General features: G+C 41.2%; 1 protein-coding gene across 2 annotated transcripts in view; it reads right to left on the bottom strand.

Moving 5' to 3' along the window:
* The window catches only part of CDC73 (cell division cycle 73), a 247,593-nt gene that overhangs the window by 162,525 nt on the left and 60,614 nt on the right, over nt 1-24,454 (bottom strand). For both annotated transcript variants that reach the window (XM_073592885.1, XM_073592886.1), the window contains exons 6-10: nt 23,946-24,034; nt 14,635-14,851; nt 11,615-11,713; nt 11,255-11,333; nt 6,802-6,866 (exon numbers count right to left, since the gene is read on the bottom strand). In XM_073592885.1, the coding sequence (XP_073448986.1) occupies nt 6,802-6,866; nt 11,255-11,333; nt 11,615-11,713; nt 14,635-14,851; nt 23,946-24,034 (549 nt within the window). The remainder of the gene's footprint in view (nt 1-6,801; nt 6,867-11,254; nt 11,334-11,614; nt 11,714-14,634; nt 14,852-23,945; nt 24,035-24,454) is intronic.

Here is a 24,454-nt window from a genome sequence, read left to right as displayed (position 1 = left end):
CTTTCTAAGGGCGTAAATTTTTGATTTCACTCTTCACTGCCTATCACAGTTTCGGAGGCCATGTAATGCCCAGATGGCACAAACCCCCCTCAAATGACCCCATTTTGGAAAATAGACACCCAAAGCTATTTGCTGAGAGGTATAGTGAGTATTTTGCAGACCTCACTTTTTGTCACAAACTTTTGAAAATTGAAAAAAGAAAAAAAAAAATACGTTTTTCTTGTCTTTCTTCATTTTCAAAAACAAATGAGAGCTGCAAAATACTCACCATGCCTCTCAGCAAATAGCTTGGGGTGTCTACTTTCCAAAATGGGGTCATTTTGGGGCGGTTTTGTGCTATCTTGGCATTTTATGGCCTTCAAAACTGTGATGGGTAGTAAGGAGTGAAATCAAAAATTAACGCTCTTAGAAATCCTGAAGGCGGTGATTGGATTTCGGGGCCCCGTATGAAGCTAGGCTCCCAAAAAGTGCCACTCATGTGGTATCCCCGTACTCAGGAGAAGCAGCAGAATGTATTTTGGGGTGTAATTCCACATATGCCCATGGCATGTTTGAGCAATATATCATTTAGTGACAAATTTGTGCAAAAAAAAAAAAAAAAAAAATTGTCACTTTCCCGCAACTTGTGTCAAAATATAAAATATTCCATGTACTCATCATGCCTCTCAGCAAATAGCTTGGGGTGTCTTCTTTCCAAAATGGGGTCATTTGGGGGGGTTTTGTGCCATCTGGGCATTTTATGGCCTTCAAAAATGTAATAGGTAGTGAGGAGTGAAATCACAACTTTACGCCCTTAGAAATCCTGAAGGCGGTGCTGGGTTTTCGGGGCCCCGTACGCGGCTAGGCTCCCAAAAAGTCCCACACATGTGGTATCCCCATACTCAGGAGAATCAGCAGAATGTATTTTGGGGTGCAATTCCACATAAGCCCATAGCCTGTGTGAGCAATATATCATTTAGTGACAACTTTGTGAAAAAAAAAAAAAAATTGTCACTTTCCCGCAACTTGTGTCCAAATATAAAATATTCCATGGACTTAACATGCCTCTCAGCAAATAGCTTGGGGTGTCTACTTTCCAAAATGGGGTCATTTGGGGGGGGGTTTGTGCCATCCTGGCATTTTATGGCCTTCAAAACTGTGATAGGTAGTGAGGAGTAAAATCAAAAATGTATGCCCTTTGAAATCCTGAAGGCGGTGCTTGGTTTTCGGGGCCCCGTACGCGGCTGGGCTCCCAAAAAGTCCCACACATTTGGTATCCCCGTACTCAGGAGAAGCAGCTGAATGTATTTTGGGGTGCAATTCCACATATGCCCATGGCCTGTGTGAGCAATATATCATTTAGTGACAACTTTTTGTAATTTTTTTTTTTTTTTTTGTCATTATTCAATCACTTGGGACAAAAAAAAAAATATTCAATGGGTTCAACATGCCTCTCAGCAATTTCCTTGGGGTGTCTACTTTCCAAAATGGGGTCATTTGGGGGGGTTTTGTACTGCCCTGCCATTTTAGCACCTCATGAAATGACATAGACAGTCATAAACTAAAAGCTGTGTAAATTCCAGAAAATGTACCCTAGTTTGTAGGCGCTATAACTTTTGCGCAAACCAATAAATATACGCTTATTGACATTTTTTTTACCAAAGACATGTGGCCGAATACATTTTGGCCTAAATGTATGACTAAAATTGATTTTAATGGATTTTTTTTATAACAAAAAGTAGAAAATATCATTTTTTTTCAAAATTTTCGGTCTTTTTCCGTTTATAGCGCAAAAAATAAAAGTGGCAGAGGTGATCAAATACCATCAAAATAAAGCTCTATTTGTGGGAAGAAAAGGACGCAAATTTCGTTTGGGTACAGCATTGCATGACCGCGCAATTAGCAGTTAAAGCGACGCAGTGCCAAATTGTAAAAAGTGCTCTGGTCAGGAAGGGGGTAAATCCTTCCGGGGCTGAAGTGGTTAAACTCCCAATACTCTACTAGAAGGGGCGGGATTTTATTAACTATATCTGTATGTGAAATTCAATGAGTGCACAATCTCCACTGTGCTGCAGCACTAAAGTGATGCAGACGAAGTGTGAGCATAAGCAGAGCATGGTCAGGGAAAAACCCATTTGTAAAAAGGATAGAAAACTGGCTAAAGGACCAAATTCAGAGAGTAGTAATTCAAACTCTGACTGGTCTAAGGTTATCAGTGGTGTACCCCAAGGTATTCATTGGGCAACTAGGTGGCAAATGAGGTGTAATGTTGATAAATGTAAAGTTATGCACTTGGGGGTTAAGAATATGCATGCATCATACATACTAGGAGGATTACAGCAGGGAGATCTGGGGGTTTTGGTAGATCATAAACTTAATAGTAGCATGCAATGCCAAGCTGCGGTTTACAAAGCAAGCAAAATCCTTTATTGTATTAAGTGAGGTATGGACTCCAGAGAGAAATATATCATTTTGCCTATGTTCAAATGAGCAAAACCTCATCTGTAATATGCAGTTCAGTTTTGGGCACCAGTTCACAAAAAGGATAATCGGGGAACCGGAGAAAGTGCAGAGAAGGCAAACCAAACTGATAAGAGGCATGGAGGAGCTCAGGTATGAGGAAAGATTAGAGGAACTGAATGTATTATTAATCAGGAAGGAATTATTTTCCCCTGCTGGAGCAAATTGGATCATGCTTTGCTTGGGTTTTTTGCCTTCCTGTGGATCAACTGCGGGTATAGGATTGTATGAGAGAGAGATTTATAGGTAAATATATTTTTATATTTATTTTTTTCCTTTTATAGGTTGAACGTGGAGTTTTTTTTCCACCTGACTATGTGACAAGAGTAGTAGTGACTGTCCTAAATTGAGTGGGCTTTAACAAGAGCAGGAAGCACTTATCGCACAATTCATAGGCCTGCACAACAACCTGTCCAATCCACTTAGAAATAGTGGATCTAGGAAGGGAAAAAAAAAAAAAAAAAAACACACCTTCCTTTACTTCCAGTTATAAAGAACATCAGACAGACCTACTAAGGTGCTCTCATACTTGCATGTTAGTACTGAAGTGACATGAGCAGAGAGCCACACAGGAGAAAACTTTTCAGGCTAACACAGAATTAGTTGTTTAAACTTCGTATAGTAAAACATTCTGTTTCTGCCAGTAAATACCTTATACAGCCCACTTCCCGCTTCTTGTCTGGTAAAAAGCCTAGGCTTACGACATCATGCACAGCTCTCTCACACTTTTGTGAGAGTTTGCCAGGAAGGGAGGGGGGGGGGGGATTAGTCTTAAGGAGGGCCAATGAGAGTTGTAGGGCTGCCTCCGTGTGTCTGTGTAAATCCAGGAAGTAAACAGGCAGCAGCTTCAGCTGCCCACAGTTAAAATGGCTGCAGCCAGACTTAAGGGAGGGAGATTTCTGCAGAATACTTGGCAAGTACAGAATCACAGTATATATAAAATATGCAAAGTGGTTGGAGGGAAGCTTCAGAATGGCAAACGTTTTTATTAAAAAAATTGTGAGCAGACTGCAGTTCCTCTTTAGTATAGAATAGGATTACATTTACACTGTTAACCTGAAAAAAAAAAAAACAAACAAAAAGGGATTTATAAAAGACCAATCTGTCATAATACACAGTGCACCATACACTGCTGCTAATGCCAAAACAGGACTACTGCTGGGCAGTACAAACTGCAACAGTCCTTATTTCCATCGCACACATTCCTGGAATGAGCTCTTAAGGTACTGGGTGCTGTAGCAACTGCCAGTTGTATACTGGAACCTATCACATGCCTGCGGAAGGGCTCCTGCGAGGCTTCATAACGTTGCACTACACCGTTTTGTGATGTGATCTTTCTTGAACAAAAAAACGTTTGGACGGAATTTATGATCCTTGGTGTGCTGGCGAATATCTACTTATAGTACAAACTGCAAAGCTCACATGCTCCATCCTTACCCAAATTCATAATTGGTATAACAAGCTTTATAATAAAAAAAAAAAAAAAAAAATACAAATCACAGCAAGGTCGTAGAAGATTAAATCTTTGCTAAAGGCTAAAACACAATTTCAGCTCTACAACGTGCTCACATTAAAAATTTAATCAGCCCCCCAGTCTCTACTAAAATGATCGCAGTAATTAGTTCAAAGACATAACATGGTAAAGAGCCACTCTGATTGGCTCGAGTATTTGTCTGAGGTCTGCACTGTCTAATCATAGAGCAATCACAGGCATTGTAAGCATGCATAGCGCTTGTATGTACACTGAAATAATTAACTTTTTTAAAACTTCCCTCAGAATTTAAAGGGGTTGGTAAACCCTCGTGTTTTTTTCACCTTAATGCATAATATGCATTAAGGTGAAAAAAAACCTGGCAGTCACTGGCCCCCCAGTTTTACTTACCTGAGCCCCTTCATGTCTTCGGCGGGGGCGCGCTGTCCCGGCTTTTGATTGGATAGATTGATAGCAGCGCTGCATTGGCTCCCGCTGCTGTCAATCACATCCAATGACGCGGGCCGAGGGCGGCATTCGTGTCTATGGACGCAAATGCTGGACTCAGGAGCGCGCCCGCAAGGTAACCGCCTCGGGAGTTAAAATAATTTGTTTTGCTAGAAAAATACTTAGAAAAATTATATATATATATTTATATATATTATGTTTGGGGGTTCTAACACCCTAGAGAATTAAAAATGATAGTCGTTGCAATACTTTGTCACACCATATTTGCACAGCGCACTTTTTTGGGAAAATATTACATTTTGAATTAAAAAAATTAGACAACAGTAAAGTTAAAAAAAAATTAAATTGTGAAAGATGTTACGCCGAGTAAATTGATACCCAACATGTCACGCTTCAAAGTTGCACCCGCACGTGGAATGGCAACAGACTTTTACCGTTTCTTTACTTGCACTTAGCCATCTTCCCTCATAATTACTATTATACTTATTTAATTCTCTTTCAGCTTATTGGGATTTCCTTTGATGCTTAGTGACCTCCCTGCTGGGACTCACCAAGTCCATCCTCTCACACCTGTTTGGTATTGTCAACTCCCGCTCCCTTCTCTTTGCCCCCTTCCCTTCATTTGCCATTCCTGCCCCCGTGCCTTCTGGCCCATGCAGTAAATGCAATCTCTTGTAAGCTCTTCCAGTAGCCCCTTTGAGCGTGGTGCCAGGCTGAGGGGTGGGCGCCATTTTGGTTCCACTGTGATGTCTGGACACCTGGGGGAAACAAATCTAGAGCGAAACTGCTGGAAGGGTCAAAATTAAGCTGTTCTTTGGTAAATATAAATCCTATTACTTACTTTGCAATCTTGTCAACCAATTAATGTTTTTATTTGGTTTTCATTGTACTGATTTATGTCTTGTATTCTCCCTCATCCCCCTTGAAGAAGACTGCTACTATATTATGGTCAAAACGCGTTGGTTCTTTCTGTATGACTTTTTTTTAGCTATTTTGTTATTTGTATGCTTATTGTACCACTGTATAATAATGCGATTTATGCCTTCTAGTAATGGATTTTAGAGCTCCTGTCTTGACGGAGAGTTGTGTTTGTACATACTAATTTTTGCAATAAACTTTTTCATTTAATATTTTGGACTGGTTTGCTGCAACACAAAACCCCCTAAGGAAATTCCCATACTTCATATGCTTTCATTGGGGCGTGCAGCCATTTCTTGCTCATACTATTGTATCGCTTTTTTTGTTCCCAGCAAACTCTTACCTTTAAAATTCTCCATATGCGATTTTTAAAAAATTCTACAGGTTGCACATTGAGTTACAGAGGAGGTCTAGTGCTAGAATTATTGCTCTCGCTCTGATCATGGCGATACCTCACGTGTGGTTTGAACACAGTTTTCATATGCGGGCGCTACTCACTTATGCGTTCGCTTCTGCACGCGAGTTCGGCAGGACGCATTTAAAAAAAATAATTTTTTTTTCCCTTATTTTACATTTTAATTTTTACACTGTTCTTTAAAATAAAAAAAATGTTTCACTTTTATTCCCATTACAAGGAATGTAAACACCCCTTGTAATAGAAAAAAAAAAGCATGACAGGACTTCTTAAACATGAGATCTGGGGACAAAGACCTCAGATCTCATATTTACACTAAATTAAGAGCAATGGGCGGAAGCGACGTCGCTTCCACCCTGCAATAGTATGGAGATGGGTGGGGGTCATCTTCCCCTCACCCATCTCTATACTTAACAGGGAGAAGGATCCGATCACCTCCGCCGCTACCGACGGCTCCTGTAAGCTCTGGAGGACATCGGGGGGGGGGGGGGGGGGGGCCTCTCTTGCCGCCGATAACCGATAAAAGTGATCTTGGGGCGAATCTGCCACAGAAACCACTTTTATCTGAAAGAGGTTTAGGTTTAGGAGATATTTCTTGGACCTACCTGTAGGTCAAAGTGGTCTGTAAGGGTTTACAACCACTTTAACAGCCTCAGCTCTTTTCCTGTAAGCTGTGTGGAGAAGGGTGTGTCCTTTACCTCCAATCAGCTCGCAGCAGCTTGCCTCACCGAGTTAATTTGTTTTCCGCCCCCTGTTTTTCATAGCCGGGAGATCCTGAGTAAATTCTGCACTTTGAATAGATGTAGGGGAAAGATGGCTGTAGATAAAGAGGTACAATGTAGGTAGGAATGTTTGTTTCATCTCTGTATCACCTGAGGCCAGTCACTTCATTGGGTATATGTGAGGGTTTACAACCACTTTAGGCAAATAATGCATGGCAATAAAAAAAAAAAAAAAATACCAAAAACAAACTATGCAACTAACAATGCATAACTTATACAAAATACAATAAATTTACTTTTCAACTTACAGTCACGGATTTCAAGGTCATTCCGTGGTATGTTCCCATAGTGTCGATTTTAAATCCTTCCGTTTCTAAATTGGATTAAAAAAAATATATAATTTTAATCAGAATGCGCATGAAGCGTAAGAGCAATGATGAAGTCTTCTTTTCATAGCAGGGTAAGGTTTTGTGAGCGGAGCCAATGCCAATACACACAGAGAGAGAGTGAAAGTCCAGACAAAAGCATTTTTTTTTTTTTTTTACATGGTAGGAAAAAATAGAATCCTGTGCTAGGTTTTAACATCCCAAATTGTGGGGAAATCTCACCCTTGAAACCTGCTTCTGCTAAAAGGTGTTGCCATTTGAAAAATTTCCCTTACCTCCTATCCCAGTAACAAATGGCAAAAGGTGAGATACCCCCCTTCATTTTCTTGCAATAGTTTTTAGGATAGGAAGTGATCTAAAAAGGTCTTTGTCGAAAAGAAAAGAAAAAGAAAAGAAAAAGAGAAAGAAAAAGAGAAAGAAAAAAAAAGAAAAAAAAAGAAAAAAAAAGAAAAAAAAAGAAAAAAAAGAAAGAAAGAAAGAAAGAAAGAAAGAAAGAAAGAAAGAAAGAAAGAAAGAAAGAAAGAAAGAAAGAAAGAAAGAAAGAAAGAAAGAAAGAAAGAAAGAAAGAAAGAAAGAAAGAAAGAAAGAAACTACTACATTTCCATCTCTAGTCTGTCGTCAGATCTTTACCGTACCCTCATATTTTTCTACTTCGCATAAGATATGTTTTCCTCAAAGTCCATTGAAGCACAGAAACAAAATAATTCAGGCAGTTGGGACACTGGTTAGGATATCTCATTAAGATGGGCATAGCCCACCTGTAACTGTCATGCCTCAGTTTTGTGAGTGAACAGTACATATGGCCATAACAGGGGCAGGACCTGTAGTAATTCATAGACATTTTATAATGTTCAAAAGCTGTCCAACTAGGGGGGCGAGCCAACAAATGTGGAACCTTAACATCAGGCTTTCTGTACAACCAATCCCCTATAAAGGTTAAATTAAAAAAGGGGCAAAGTTAAATATGCCATGACTAAATAAAGGAGAAAAAAAAAAATAGTGCACCATCCAGAACAGGACAGGTTAACAGAACTGCTACCAGATGGAATGAAGGACCTCAACTGAAAATGTGGAGGACAACCAAAGATGCACCATGAAATAAAAGGGTTGAACAATAAAGTATCAGAAGACCAAAAGAGGGGGAAAACAAATTTAAAAAAAAAGGACTCCCACAGTTGAGGAGAAGAGAGGGAGAGACAAGAAAGGGAGACATTTTTAGGGCCAGTTCATACCACATGCAGTCCAGTGCATTTTTTTTCTGCATCAAAAAATGCATGGAAAGTAGGTTCTATGGTTTTCAATGGCATAGTTCATACCACTACATCTAAAAACCAGTGAGCGGCATTACTGCTATTTTTTTGTTCTCAATTTAGATAGACCAAGTAGAACACCCATAATCCTTAGCATCCAGGAAAAGGAGGAGGGATAGACAAGGCATATCCAAATAAAGATTATATCAGCAACAACCAGAGGCTTAAACACACTATTGACCCTTAGGTTAATGGAGGGTAAGGTCCATACTATGCAGGATGTACCTGACAAGATACAAATTCTCTTTCAAGAGATAGCAATGGGTATGACCAACTGAGTCAACAAGAAATATATATGGAGAAAGACAAAAAAAGAATCAAACTGGAATTGGAAAAAAAGGGTAAAAAATCCCAAAACGTCTTCAAAGATAGGGTGTGGAGTTCTGCAGCACCTACAGGGATTGGATGGTAGGGAGCGGGATAATTTGGCTACAATGGGAAAAAAAGAACAATCAAGCTGTGTCAGGGATGTGGCAACTCAAGTTTAGACTGCCTGACTAATACACGATTCTAGGAGTTAAGAAATTGAGCTCTGTAACGTGCAAAAAGATCTTTTCCAGACATGTGCCAGAAGGAGAATCCATGTTCTAGCACATAGGATAATTAGCCTTGGGGGGTTGGAGAAGATCAATCTTTCAGTGATTCAGTACCTCAAAAGGTTTTCCAAAGTGATATTATGCCATTAAGGGAAACTCTGCATCCGGGTAACAAAGTTATATCCATTGACCTTACAGGGAAGTACATGACCATCAAAGAAAACATTTCCTTGTAAAGGAGAATACAGACTCATTAACCTTACTGTATTAAGTGGAGAACAACTGATGTAAGGATATGACATCAATAGCTTACAGTAGAAAAGGAAACCATATAGAAACAAAATACAAATTTAACACGCTATAGAGTAGGGAGTCCAGTCATCAAGTCAGTTACGAGAGGAGTTTGAAAGTCTTTTCTGAAGGCAGCCTTGAGATAAAAGTCAGTTTCTCAGAAACTGGCCAACAGTGAGAATCCTCTAATATGGGAAAATATGGCAAAAAAACTCTACAGACTCAGTAGGGGAGTGAATAAATCTCTGCAAAGAATCCCACAAAGAGAAGGAAAAGGAATAGGGGGTAAAACAGCATTGCCTGGTGTCCCAATTCTAGATTCTCCAATGCAGGAAGAACAACAAAGTAGGGAGAAATATGAGAAAGGGAATACCCTCACAATTGACCTATTGCTTAAAGCTCAGTTCCACACAAAAGTGCAAGTTATGCTTATCTGACTCTACTACCCCCATCCACATTTGGCACCTTTTAGGGGCGAATACCTGTTTTTGACAGATACCCGTCCCCACTACCGGGAGATCACGCCGCGGTGCAATCACTCGGAAGTTCGGCCTCCTTCCCCACCACCAGGCCATTAGGGAACTGGCAGTGAAGCCGCGTTCCCTTACTACGAATGACGGTGGCAGCACCCGAGAGCCGATGAAAACATCTGCTGGGTTGCTGACATCATTGGATTCCAGGACAGTTAAGTGTCCCAATATTAAAAGTGAGCAGCTACAGTATGCGTAGCTGCTGACTTAATTTGCTGGGGAGGGGGGGTCAGTGGGAAAAGGGAAAAGTCAAATACTTGTTCTGGAGGACTGCAAGCTGCTGACATTGAATTATTAACCACTTTCCGACCGCTTCACGCAGATATACTGCGGCAGAAGGGCACGTACCTGTACATTGCCCTTTAAGAAGCAGCTTGCGGGCACACGCGCCTGCTGCAAGCTCCGTGTGTCGCGGGTCCCGCGGGCTCGATGTCCGCGGGGATACCCGCAATCGTCTCACGGAGAGGAAGAACAGGGAAATGCTAATGTAAACATGCATTACCCCGTTCTGCCCAATGACACTGATCACAGCTCCCTGTAATCGGGAGCGGTGATCAGTGTCGTGTCACACACAGCCCCTCCCCCCAAGTTAGAATCACTCCCTAGGACACACTTAACCCCTACAGCGCCACCTAGTGGTCAACCCCTTCACTGCCAGTCAAATTGACACAGTAATCAAAGCATTTTACATTGCACTGATCGCTGTATAAATGTGAATGGTCCCAAAATCAAAAGTGTCCGATGTGTCCACCATAATGTCGCAGTCACGATAAAAATCGCTGATCGCCGAGATTACTAGTAAAAAAAAATTAATAAAAAAAAAAAAAACAATACTATCCCCCATTTTGTAGACACTAACTTTTGCGCAAACCAAACACTTATTGCGATTTTTTTTTACCAAAAATATGTAGAAGAATACATATAGGCCTAAACTGAGGAAAAAAAAAAACTTTTATATATTTTTTGGGGATATTATAGCAAAAAGTAAAAAATGCGTTTTTTTTTCAAAATTGACGCTATTTTTTTGTTTATAGCGCAAAAAATAAAAACCGCAGAGGTGATCGGATACTACCAAAAGAAAGTAGTATTTGTGGGGAAAAAAGGACGTCAATTTTGTCTGGGAGCCACGTCGCACGACCGCGCAATTGTCAGTTAAAGTGACGCAGTGCCAAATTGCAAAAAGTGCTCTGGTCTTTGGCCAGCCAAATGGTCAGGGGCTTAAGTGGTTCAAGCTTAGATTCATTCTAAGCAAGATCTAGCCATTTACATATATTTTTATTTATTTTTTTTTAGAAGGTATCACTGTATGCATTTTAGATTGAAAGATGAGATGGCCTGCCAGAAACAGTATTTGGACTATAAAAATCCTTGGTTGCCCCTGTCTGAATACACTTTTAATCGTTTTCTCATTTCTAGCATACAGATGAACTTGACGCAGAAAAAAAAAAAAAAAAAAAAAATCTATGTAAACCACCTAATTATTGGTCAAAAAGTACATTTAAATTTATTCTCTATTTTGACAGTTTGGTTCTTCAGACCAGAAAGTGATGAAAGCTGTGGGTGACAGATGTGGGCTGTTAATTTCTATGTAACTGTGTTTGTACTCAACATCAAAATCCAAAACTGATGAAAGCTTTTATTGTTGTATGACCAGTGTGACAGATAAGCAAGCAAGAAATTATTTCAAAACAGAACTTCCAGGATGTACCTTCTTTTCCTTTGAATCTTTCCTGATCGTACCTATTGTAAATTTGTGGAGCTGGTTGTTTATTTCTCAATGTGGGGTCCTATGAAATAAGTAAATAGAATAGTTAATATTACATTTAGATGAACAAAAACCTCTTCAGACAACCACAGAAACTTTTTTGTGAACAGTGCTCTGTGGAGGAATCTGTTTCCATTTGCTAAAAATCAGGCATCTATAAGCAAGTTAAATATTCAAACACAACACATTTTTAGCTTTTTAGCACAGAGCTAAACCAGAACAGTATCTAAAAAAGGAGGAGGACCTACAAAAATAAAAAATTAAAAAAAAAAATAAATAAAAAGTTTATCCTACACAACTTACAGTGGGTGCTGTAGTCTGCACAGGTCTTTGCTCAGGCGCACGCCCTTCTTCTCTTGCTTTCACATTCTGAAGAATTGCAAATATATTTTTGGCAAAATTCTGAAAAAAGGAACAAAGGGAGTAAAAACATTTTCAGAACTAAAAATTTTAGCAGATTTAAAAAGCATGTCTGACACCATTTTTAGTATAGAGTAGGTCACAGACAAAGCAGCAGGCTTTAAAAAAATAAATAAAAACACCCTGCAGACAATGGCATTATGTGCTGCATACTAGCACATTATGAAATACTTACCTTAGAACGAAGCCCTCCAGCTACTCATTGTCACCGCTGACAGGGACTCCCATCTTCACTCGGCCTTACTTCCGGGTTCGCGTGCTCCAGTCATCTGATTAGCAGAGCCGCGGTGACGTCAGTCCCGCAACATCCCGCTGAAGGAACAGCAGGGGTCTGCCATCCGTCACTGGCTGCATGCAGTGTAAATATCTCCTAAACAGTTCACATTTAGAAGTCCTTTACTGTACCTACAGGTAAGCCTCATAGACTTACCTGTAGGCTCCCGCTGCTGTCAATCACAGCGAGTAGGCCAATAAAGAGCGAGCGGGGGAAGACTCAGAAGCGGAGCCAGGAGCTGCAGCGGTGGACCCGAGAAGAGGAGAATCGGGGCTGCTCTGTGCAGGTAAGTATAAATATAATATGTTTGTTATATAAAAATAATTTAATCTTTAATATCACTTTAAGCCTAAAGTGCCAAGCATCTGAAAAACAATCTGTTCATGATAACAAAAGTTTAAAGCACAACTCCTTTTGTTGGGGGGGGGGGGGGGGGGAACAAAAAAAAAAAAAAACACATTCCCCTCTGGGTGATCTATGTACATTTCCAAGGATTTTAACAAACTGTTGCAGATTACTACCTTTTGTTGTTCTGAGGAAATCCCTGTGCGTTTATCTGTGCCCATGTAGGAAAGTGAATTCAATGGAAGTGGTTTTATAATTCTAAATCAGCTGTGCAGGGCACTAATGAGGAAAGCTGCTGGGCCTGCATCCCTTTAGACATGCTCCTATTGGGAGTATTTCACCAAAAATTACATTTTTGTTGCAGGGGATACCTGAAATCTGACTTGTATCTTAGTGCAGACTTCTGGGAAATTCGGTGAGCCAAACACACAAGCAGGAAATTATGTTTCTGGGGGACGTTCTATACACATTCTGTGTACAGAACACATCCAGGTATCCATATTGCATTGCATTTTCAAAAAATAACAGCAGCTGCAGATTTAAAAGGAAAGGTCATTTTTAATAACATTCAATTACAATATGACCTGTGTTGCAATTGTATACGCTATATTATTTTTTCTTTATTTGCAATTTTTTCCCCCACAAAAGGAGTTAGCCTTTTAAAAAAAAAAAAAAAAAAAAAAAAATCACCCAAACAGGATTGAAGAGAGCTAAAAAAAAAAATAAATTGAGAGGGTTTAATGCTTCCCCACTTTGTCCAAAACTAAAAAAAAAAAAAAAAATTTAAAAAAGCTTTTAGAAAAACTAGCATTACAGAACATGTTCCAGTGCAGTTGATCACAAATACAAGTGAACCTTTATCTAGTCCAAAACAATGAAAAAAGGAACACGACTTAAGACATCTTGCACATACCAAACGTACACAGTCAGGATAGACTATAATAAAAATCATATTTAAACATTATAACAAGGATTACAATGCCCAACACACATTTGGGTGCCTCAAACGTTAGACCTGTTCCTGGGTATATTTGACCTGTTCATTGCAAAAACTGCACCAATTGTTCACTACCAGCTCTAGTTTAAATTTTAAAAAAAGGTGAAAACCCATGTTAAAAAAAAAAAAAAAAAAAACACTCCCTTAGACTTGGTTATGAAACAAAGCAAATATAAATGCCAGGCTAGTATTCCCCCCCTCCCCTCCCCCAAATGACCTCTTTTTGGAGGAAAGCAGACACCCCAAAGTGATCTATTTTTTTGCCACGTTTGGGAATTAGGAAAACTGCTGGTATAAAAGGTAAAATTTATAATGGGTTATGGTGCACTAGACCGAATATACAGAGAAGGAGATCAGATCAGAAAAAGCATGGAAATGAAATATCCCGTAGAGTGGTGGTTGACACTGTTCTGGTACTTGGTGACAAGTTAGTAAAGAACAGAGTCGTGCTTCAACTAGCACATGTGGAGGTAAACATCAACAGATGAGAAATCAGTCCCCTGGAATTAGAAAAGAATTGTTGAGCAGAGGAGTCCTGCAAAGTGTTTCAAACGTGGAACTCCGTCCCAATGACACGCAGTCAAGCTGAATCCGTTGTGCGACTAGACACCACAAATACCAGCACTGAGAGTAGAGAAGGAATGCCTGCTTACCAGCAGTATTGGACCTTTCAGAAAAGGCCAGTAACACTTGTGGCTGATATACATCCCCCCCCAGGGCCTTGACTGGTACTCCAACCGATCAATGGACCTGTAGGCGAATCCTCTCTCTGCGGTATCCAGAATATCCCACTCAAATAAAGGAGGCTCCACATGGCATAAAATCCAACAATTTGTTGTAAACACCTCACATAAAATGATCCATTTTGAGGTGTTTACAATAAATCGTTGGATTTTATGCCATGTGGAGCCTCCTTTATTATCTTTGAGTGGGATATTCTGGATAAATCTTACCTCCTCTCTTTTGGTGGTCCCCCGCTGGTGCTGGCCGCTCCTCCTTCTGAGTTCCCCCTCAGCAAGCATGAAGCTAAGGGGTTTTTAGTTCAGGTCCTCTCTGACTTACACATGCCAACATGATGCGTTGTTTGTATTGGTTTTATTCGATTCTATCAGTACAGCTACTCTACTAACTTTTTAAATGGTACTTATAACTAAAAGCGGTTGACATGTTTGTTGTCTTGTTCTTTAAAAATAAAATTGTAAAAGGTTTATCTCAGGTTCATTCCCGTTATGCTTGCTAATTACACATCCAATAAGTGGCAGAATGCACATGCCAAGTTAAACTCACTTTTCCTGTACTCTGTAAAATAGTTGTTCTTGTTCTCCATACTCTCTCTCTGCTGACAATGTCCCTTGTAACATCCACTTCTGCATCTACGAAACTTCTCTGTTTTAATGCTGTGATGTCGTCATCCAAATCTGTTTTGATTGTCGTTTTTCTTTTTGCCATAATTTTGGCTTTGATGGCTGCAATTTTTTCAACTGACATGGCTTCAGAAAGAGACCTAAAAACATAGAAAACAAAAAGGCAGCTTGAAAGAAGTTGCCTGACTGTGCATGGAGAACTCAAAAATGCCATATCCATGTTACTCAGTACACATCTATTCACCAAGGCTTATAGCAACTCTCAGGCTGCATTCACACCTGAGCAATTTCAGCTCATAAAACACTCGTAAAATGCCCGAAAAAACGCCTGAAAAACGCCCAAGTAAAATCTCATTTCAAATGGCACCTGTTCACAAAACGCCTGAAAAACGCCCTGAGCTCAAAAAAATAACATGAGCGTCTTTGGGGCAGATTACAGGCGTTTTTCTGCCTTTTACGTGGTAAAAACACGCGACTTTGAAACATTCAGGTGTGAATGCAGCCTCAAACAAATAATATCTGCGCTACGATACCTGTCAGACAAATAGTGCACATAAAAAGCAGCACTAATTCCAATATAGTAATGCAATGTAATAATCACATTTGTGTGAAAGTACAAGCAATCAGAAAAACAAGTAAAAAATAAGCTTAAAAAAAATATAAAGAAGTGTCCATAAAAAAAGTATTGTTCAGAGTCTTCACTCAAGAGCAATCCACTCCTTGAACTGTGCATAAACTCCGTCCAATCTGCTGTGCAAAAAGAATCCACCATGAAATATAGTCATGTTAACACAAGTTAACAATGCATGTCCAAGCACAAACCAAGCCACGAAGTCCAAGGAATTGTCTGTAGACTTCCAAGACAGGATCGAGGCACAGATCTGGGGAATAGTACAGAATCATTTCTGCAGCATTGAAGGTCCCAATGAGCACAGTGGCTGCCATTATCCATAAATGGAAGTTTGGAACCACCAGGACTCTTCCTGGAGCGGGCTGCCCGGCCAAACGGAGCCATCAGGGGAGAGGAATCTTAGTCAGGGAGGTGACCAAGAACCAGATTGTCACTCTGACAGAGCTCCAGTGTTTCTCTGTGGAGAGAGGAGGACATTCCAGAACAACCACCATAGCACCAATCAGGCTTGTATGGTAGAGTGGCCAGACGGAAGCCACTCAGTAAAAAAGGCACATGATGGCCCACCTGGAGTTTGCCAAAAGGAATCTGAAGGACTCCCAGACCATGAGAAATGAAATTCTCTGGTCGGATAAAACAAAAGATTGAACTCTTTGGCAAGCGTCATGTCTGGAGGAAACCAGGCACTGCTCATCATCTGGCCAATACCAACCCAACAGTGAAGCATGGTGGTGGCAGCATCATGCTGGAGGGATGTTTTTCAGTGGAAGGAAATGGGAGACTGGTCAGGATCAAAGGAAAGATAAATGCAGTTGGAGCATCATACTTAAAAAGACTTGAGGCTGTAATTAGTGCCAAAGGTGATTCAACAAAGTATTGAGCAAAGGCTGTGAATACCTATGTACATGTGATTTTTAAATTTTTTTTTTATAAATTTCAATTTTCAGTAAGATTTCAAACAAACTTCTTTCACGTTGTCATTATGGGGTATTGTTGGTAGAATTTAAGAAAATTATTAATTTAATCCATTTTGGAATAAGGCTGTAAACATAACAAAATGTGGAAAAAGTGAAGCTATGAACTGTGAATACTTTCCAGATGCACTGTACTTGATAGTATGTTTTTTTACTTGTTTATTACATGTCATTACAATATTGGAATTAGCGCTGCTTTTTATGTGCATTTCTAATAACTCCCAACAAATCCTTCTCTTCAATAGACACAGTTTGAATGCTTTGAGTCCCCAGGGAGAAAAGCGCTATAGAAATATGATTCTAAGCAAGTGATCGCACCATTTTTGAAAGACCGGCACTTCGTGTAAATGTTACCGATAGCCATGCCATTATCATTTTGAGTCTAGAATTCGTTTTTTTTTTTTTTAAAAAGGATGTCAACTGTAGTATCTTACAGTGAGGGGTTTGCCAACAAGTAATGATGCGCCGAAACTGAAACTTTTGCATTGAAGTCAATAGGAGGCGTGTTTGCATTGAAGTCTATGGGACGCAGCACGCCATTAATCAGAACATTTCTTACCTTTCAGAGGTTTCTCAGGAAAAGGTCTTACAGCAGGCTGCAAGCATTTCTGAGTGAGTCTGTCCCAAGAACAGTCTAAAGTTGGGCGGAACCAAAAAAATTAACAGATTCCTCCATCCACACTTTACAGGCAGATGGACAAATCTCCCACTGACACCAACAGCTGTCAAAACACCCGAACATCAGCTGCATCTGACTAGATGCAGTCGCTATTCAGAAGAAACTTCACATTCCGGTCTTGCGCTCGGAGGATCGGCAGCAAGTATATCTCCGCTATGCAATCCCCTAGACAGAAACAAGCAGTTAACCAATGTGGTGCAAGCACTGCCCCACTGCATGGAAAGATAAAAATTTTGCCCGGAGTTCTTCTTTAACCACAGTGCTCAGAGTCAAATTATAGCAAACAACTCCCCAACAAAGAAATACAAAGAATTCGGATTTTTCAGTGCTGGAATTAGAAAAGTAAAATAGGATTTATACTACAGCGCTAGCAAACACAACATCAAAGAGCAAAATGCAAAGATAGTTAATAATCAATACAGAAAAGTGAATGTCCATATAAAGTGACTGATGTGCTCCAATCCAAAAAGAAGTGCTCCAAAGTTTAAGGTGTGTCAAAACATTGGAGCACATCAGTCACTTCTTTTTGGATTGGAGCACATCAGTCACTTTATATGGACATTCACTTTTCTGTATTATTGATTATTAATAATCTTTTCATTTTGTTCATTGATGTTGTGTTTGCTAACGCTGTAGTATATATCCTATTGTATTTTGTCAAGTGAATAGCACTTTGTGTACAGCAGCTGCACCTGATATTTTATTTTCATTTTATTGTTATTTTTGTTACACCATTAGCGCTAATTTATATATTTAGAAAAGAGCACCTCAATTTATAAACAGTATTATTTTTAAGGGATTCTATGTGAACTGGAAAATGTAAAAAAAAAAAAAAAAAAAAAAAAAAAAATATGAAGATGTTCTCTCAATCTGGCTGCAAAAAAAATGGACATACACCTCAAAATGACAAAAGAAACAAGCTGCCAACACAAGGACAGACTAAGCACTATGCCAGATGAGCGCACCTAAAACTAGTGACAGAACACTTCTTATGGAGTCACTCGCTGGAAGAAAGATTCAGAAGCACCCTGAGCCAGCAAAGGAGCTAGTCCATTATGGTAACTTGCTCCCTTAGCTGGGCAATTTGTGTCAGCAGTGGCAGTCGCCTGCCTGACATCACTCCAACACTGCAGTTTGTGAATCGGCTCAAAATCTGTACTGGCAAGATGGGAGGCTTGATGGTTAAACAAAATTGGGATTTTGACTTACATAAAAATCCTTTTCATGAAATACATTACGGGGATAGGGTGAGTATTCAGGTAGATTGGGTTATGCGGATGTCTACAGAAGACTGGACATTATAGACATTAGCAAAATGAAGCTGTAAGGACAGATAAATATAACCCCTGCCACTCCCAGCATGCCTCAGTTTTGTTAGAAAGCAATAGTAGGAGTGGAGCATAAGTACATAGTGGTAGGACTTATGTCCCATAATGTACGCCCAAGAAGTCAAACTGGGGGGTGAGCAACAAAGCAAACAAAAGCCAGCAGTTCTTTCCCCTCCCCAAAAGAAAAAGGTAGTCAGCAGAGCCTTCAGAGCCACCTGAAGAACCTTTCTGACCCAGGCCAGAATCAGCTAGGACATCGTTCTGAATCTTTGTCAGATGACCCAACAGACAAGAGGTCTTGCACTGAAGGGATAACAGAATCGTCCCCAGTACTAAGAGGATCCCTAGGACTCCTCCCCAGCCCGACAGTCATCACAAGAACTTTCCAAAGCATTGGAAGGAAGGTTTTTTTTTTTTTAAATTTTAGCACTGAACCTGCGACCTCCCATGCCAAAGCAAGCTTGGTCCTGCTGATCAGGGGTATGGGACGATACAGAGACTGCAACCTCTTACCCCCACACTGTCAGAATGTGGAAGTACAACTGTCTGGAATGAAATTCGCCACATGGAACTACTTTGCAGGAGGAAACAAGTAGGTTAAGACCCTTATGCAAAAACAAAATGTTGGGTGGTTCCTGGACTAGAGTCCAACTGTGGGCACAGAGAGAATGATGTTTGTCCAGGGGAAGGAAAACCTTGGACAGGGCCCATGTCTAAGATCAGGCCCGGTACTTGAAAATGATGAGGCTAGGATCTTCCCAAATCTCTGCAGGGTCTGTTAGTCTGTTGAACATTGGCTGGCTGACAGAGCCTGAGCTGACTGTTGCCTCAGAAGAAGGTTGTCCAGATATTCAATTATGGGGATGCCCTGAGAGGGAACATGAGCAAGTACCTTGGCACAAGGTGCAGTGGAGACCGGCCAAAAAAATGGCAACAAATTAATAATGTACGCCACAACAAAGTATCTGCCTCACAGCACAACACATATCTGACAAGTGGGAGCAACCCATCATTGTGAGGATTTGCTCAAGAAAATTCAAGTTAGACTTACCGGTAACTTGTTTTCCAAGAGTCCTCCAGGACAGCACTTGAGAGAGTGAAGTAGTAGTAGTGAACCTCCGGCCCTGAATTGGAACACATAATTGAGATATGGTTAGTCACAGTGTGTGTGTGTGTGTGTATATATATATTATATATATATATATACACACACACACACACACACACACACACACATACACACACAAAAGGGCGGGATGCTGCTGTCCTGAAAGACTCTTGGAAAACAAGTTACCGGTAAGTCTAACTCGAATTTTCCCTTAACGTCTTTCGGGACAACATTTGAGAGGATAATAGAGACTTACCCCCCTAGGGAGGGACCACAGCCTGCAGAACTTTTCTGACAAAAGTCTGATCCCCTGCTGACAGGAGATCCAGTCTGTAATGATGGACAAACCTTAAGTAACTTGACCACGTAGCCACCTTACAAATTTGATCTGGGGTGGCACCAGCTCTTTCAGCTCATGTAGTGGCCTGGGCCCTTGTTGAATGAGCACTAATTCCCAGCGGGGGAGATAGACCCATCTGAGAATAGGCTACAGAAATAGCTGTCTTAAGCCATCTAGCCCAATGATTTCTTTGATGCTTGGTGGCCTTTTTTGTTTCCAGAAAAAAAAACGAATAATGAATCTGAGGATCTAAAACCTCCCGTTACTTCCAAGTAATGTAATAGGGTACGCCTCATGTCTAAGTTGTGAAACTGCTCTTCCTTTTTCCCCGAAGGGTTAGAACAAAGGTTGAAAGGATAAACTCCTGAGACCTGTTACGAAAACTTGCCACTTTCGGCAAAAAACCCGGATCTACTTTAAGTACAATCCTATCTGAAAAAAATTACAAAAAGGGTTCTTTTACTGATAGGGAATGCAGTTCACTAATCCTTCTTGCCGATGTAATTGTGACAAGAAAAATAGTTTTCAAAGTTAAATTCTTTAGAGATATGGCCTGTAATGGCTCAAATGGTTCTTTTGCGAGTGCTTGCAGAACCACAGAGAGATCCCAATTTGGAAAATGCTTTACTGGGACTGGTCTGGATCTGGAAAGTGCCCTGAAAAATCTCATGATCAGAGTTTCTGAAGATAAGGATCTCTCCGGATAAACTCCTAATGCGAACACCTGCACTTTAAGAGTGCTGACTGCAAGAACTTTGTCTGCACCTTTTTGCAAAAACTCCAATACTGAGACTATGGGGTTGATTTACTGAAGGCAAATCCACTCTGCACTGCAAGTGCACTTGAAGGTGCACTTGAAACTGCAGTCACTGTAAATCTGAGGGGAAGATTTGAAATGAAATGAGAGGAAGCTCTGCTGATTTTATTATCCAATCTTGTACAAGCAAAAATGCTGTTTTTGTATTTTCATTGCATGTTCCCCTCAAATCTACAGTGACTATACTTCAAAGTGCACTTATAGTGCAAAGTGTATTTGCCTTTAGTAAATAAACCCCTATGTCTTTTACATCTCTATGTTCTGAATGAGAGCAAGAAACAGACCTTCCATACTTTGGCGTAAATAGCTCTAGTTACCTTTTTCCCACTGGAAAGGAACATGGTTATTAACTGTTCTGAAAAACCTTTGCTTCTTAACAATTGCTCCTCAGATACCAGGCAGTGAGTTTTAACCTGGCTACATCCGGATGATGTACTGGCCTCTATATCAGCAAATCCTGACTGAGCGGAAGTTGCCAACATGGCTTGATTGCCAACTGCAGAACTGTGGAAAACAAAGCTCTCTTTGGCCAAAATGGAGTAATCAAGATTGATACTCTCTCTTTTTGTATTTTTCTCAACACCAGTGGAATCAACTGGAAAGGGGGAAAGCATACCCCAGGCGAAAATTCCATGGATGTACATCCCCTGAAAGCAGTAGTCTCTCTGAAGGGAGAAAAATCATGGGAGCTGCGTGTTTTGCCTTGAAGCAAACAGGTCTACTTATGGAAGGCCCCAAGTCCTCGCGATCAATGCAAACACTTCTGCATTCAGGCTCCACTCTGCTCCCTGAACCTTCTGTCAGCTCAGATAATCCGCTACTTCGTTTAACATGCCTTTGGAGATGGCCTGCGGATAAAGATAGTAAGTGGTTTTACGCCCACTCCAGAAACTCTGACAGCAAGCAAAAAGCTTTGCTTCTTGTGCCTCCCTGTTTGTTCAGGTAGGCTACGGTAGTAGCATTGTCCGACAGAATCTGGACATGGCAACCTAGGAGGCTTGGAGAAAAGACAGCCAATGCTAGGGCGACTGCTTTTAGTTCTCTCCAATTCGAGGATTTTTCGGCCTTGGCCTGGGACCATGTTCCCTGTGCCAAATTCTGACCCACGCGAGCCCCCCCATCCCCGTATACTGGTGTCTGCTGTCACCACTTTTCAGGCGGAAAGGACCAAAGAAGACCTCTTTGTAGTACTACATGACTTTTCCACCAAAGTGTACGTTTGACTCTGGTGGGAATCTTTATCTTCGTATCTAGACTCTGTCCTGTGGTTCCATATTCTCAGAAGGAACCTCTGGAGAGGCCTGAAATGCAGCCTTGCCCATTGGATGGCTGGCATAGAAGAGGTTAATGTTCCCAAAGCCGACATAACCCTTCAAACTGAAATCTGCTGATTCGTATGAAGTGTCATTACTACCCTCTGGACCTTGATCTTTTTCTCTTCTGGGAGAAAAATCTTGTTCTACTAAATTTATCAGGTATCCCAGAAAAAGTACTTGCCGAGCTGGAATGAAATTCGATTTTTGAACATTCACAATCCACTCCAGCGACTCCAAATGTCCACTCACTTAATAGCCTCAGAAATAACTGAGTGTACCGGGAAGTTGCGATTTTTTTTGTTCACTGAGCCCTGCATACATTTTGTCATGCAGAGATAACTCCTTTCTTTCCTCTTCCAGACTCAGTGTGGTATAGCTTGCTTTTAACAGGCCATCTACCTGTTCTAAAGACAACTTACATTTTGAAGGTAAATTTCTCCTTCCTCCTCCTCAGATTCTTCTCTAGACTGGGTCCTTCTTGGGTAAGAGATGCCTCAGTCTCCACCGTCGGGACTATCAGTGAGCCCTGAGAGGACTGTGAGGTAGTTGGCCGACTCAGGGATGGGTTTGCTAGAGAAGAGCGAAATGATTGCATAGTCGCATAGTTCTTTCTTAACAGATGCAATCACATCGCTGCAAGTGGAAGAAGCTTCTTCTTTAACTAGCGAATCAATATAGGTTTAACAAAGTCTTCTTCCATCCTTCAGGTAGTTTTGCCTTACATGAAGGGCATTTCCTTTTTGTCACTGGATCAGAGCTCTTGGCCTGCCGTGAGACAAAACAAGGAAAAAAGAATCCATCCCAGTGAGACAACCTGTCCTTTTTACAAGGAGGCTCACCACAGGTGCACAATAAGAATCAAAGCCGCCTCATTTGCCCAGACAGGCCCCTGCCACCGGGGGGGGGGGGATGGTAGACCCCACAGTAAAAGGAGGACCGTATACAACTGCCCCTGGGCCTTGCTGGTGCCTGTCCCACTCACTGCCACCATCGATTCCATCGAGGAGCACTGCGTTGCTGTGTGTGGCTGGACGCTGGTTCCAGACTCCAATAGCGCCACTGCGCCGGACCGGAACCGGCAAATAAGCACCAGCCCCGGTCCTCCCTTCTCCCCCTGCGATTTCCAGAGGAAATGACGCCATACGCCTGCTCCCTGGGCGCGCCCCCCCCCCCTCCCCCCCTGGATGCCTCACTTCCGGCGGATGGAGCACAGCATGCCACCCCCAAGATGGCGGCGGCATCACAGGAAACAGGCAGAGGACCGAGAAAAAACGGTGATGGCCTGTGCCTTGCTGCTGCCTAGGAGTAATGCCCACAGAAGCCTCGACTCTCCCTGAGCCCAAATGGAGAGGGAGAAGGAGCCCAGCCGGCAGCACCTGACACTAGCTGTGGAATGGGAGGAACAGCTCTCATGAGGTATGAAAAAAAAAAAAAAAAAAAAAAAAAAAAAACACACAACATTGGTGGAGCAGGAAACTTGGGCTTTCAGGACAGCACCTAAGAGCCCCGACTCCCCCATGAAGTGTTCCCTCTGGAGGAGAAACAAAAACTGGCAATGTGTGGGAAGGAGCCTCCTTTTAAATTTGGTGGAAGAGGTGTTTCCTATTGGCAAGGGGAGGAGTCACTCTCTCAAGTGCTGTCCTGAAAGACGTTAAAGGGAAAAGGGTTTTCCAGGGGCAAAAGGCAAGACAAAGATCTTGAACTTTTGATCTAAAAAGGCCAGCGGACAAAAAGAAAAGGGCTTAAAAGCAGCTTAGTTAAAATCCAAAGTAAAGGGTCATGTGTACAGGCTCTATGGCCCCAAAATACAAAGGAAAAAGAGCAGGTACTGCCTAAACCTTACCAATTATGTACGTTTATATACTTTGACCAGACAGGTTCACTTTAAGAACAGCCACTACTATTTTGTATGGCATTGCAGAAATCTGAGGGTTTGTTTATTTCTATTATACTGACCTAAAAGTAAAATACATTTTTCCTTTATATAAATAATCCCAGCATATCAAAAGCCGAAAACAAATTAAAGAACAATCGTACTTACCGAATTTGTTCAGTCTGCACAATGCCCTCTTTATGGCCTTCCAATCTTGCAGCCAATCTCTCTTTGTCTAGACGTACACGTTCTTCATCCTATGAAAACCATTACAGAATTAGAATCCAAAATGACTAAATTAAACTTTATTCTGTAACAGTCTATAAGGCAAAGCAACACACTATAATATACATATATACACACACACACACACACACACACACACATATACACATACACATATATATATGATCGGTAGGCTGCCTGTCCTGAGGTCGCTTTGGGCCAAGCTGTGGCAGCGCTCCACTCCCTCCTCCAATATGTGTCATACACAGTCTGCGGGCATCTCCCGCTGTGTCTCCGAGCTGAGTGTGAAAACTTTGGCCGCACTGTGAGAAAAGTCCCGCCGTCCTCCTAGATCAGCTCGTGTGATAGACGCAGTGTTCTGTCTGACACACAGCGGGAGATGCCCGCAGACTGTGTAATCCAGGCACAGGCACTGACTACGGCGAGGCTGC

Source organism: Aquarana catesbeiana, linkage group LG07 (genome assembly GCF_042186555.1).
Source record: "Aquarana catesbeiana isolate 2022-GZ linkage group LG07, ASM4218655v1, whole genome shotgun sequence".
NCBI lineage: Eukaryota > Metazoa > Chordata > Amphibia > Anura > Ranidae > Aquarana > Aquarana catesbeiana.
This window is presented reverse-complemented; position numbering and strand designations above follow the sequence as displayed.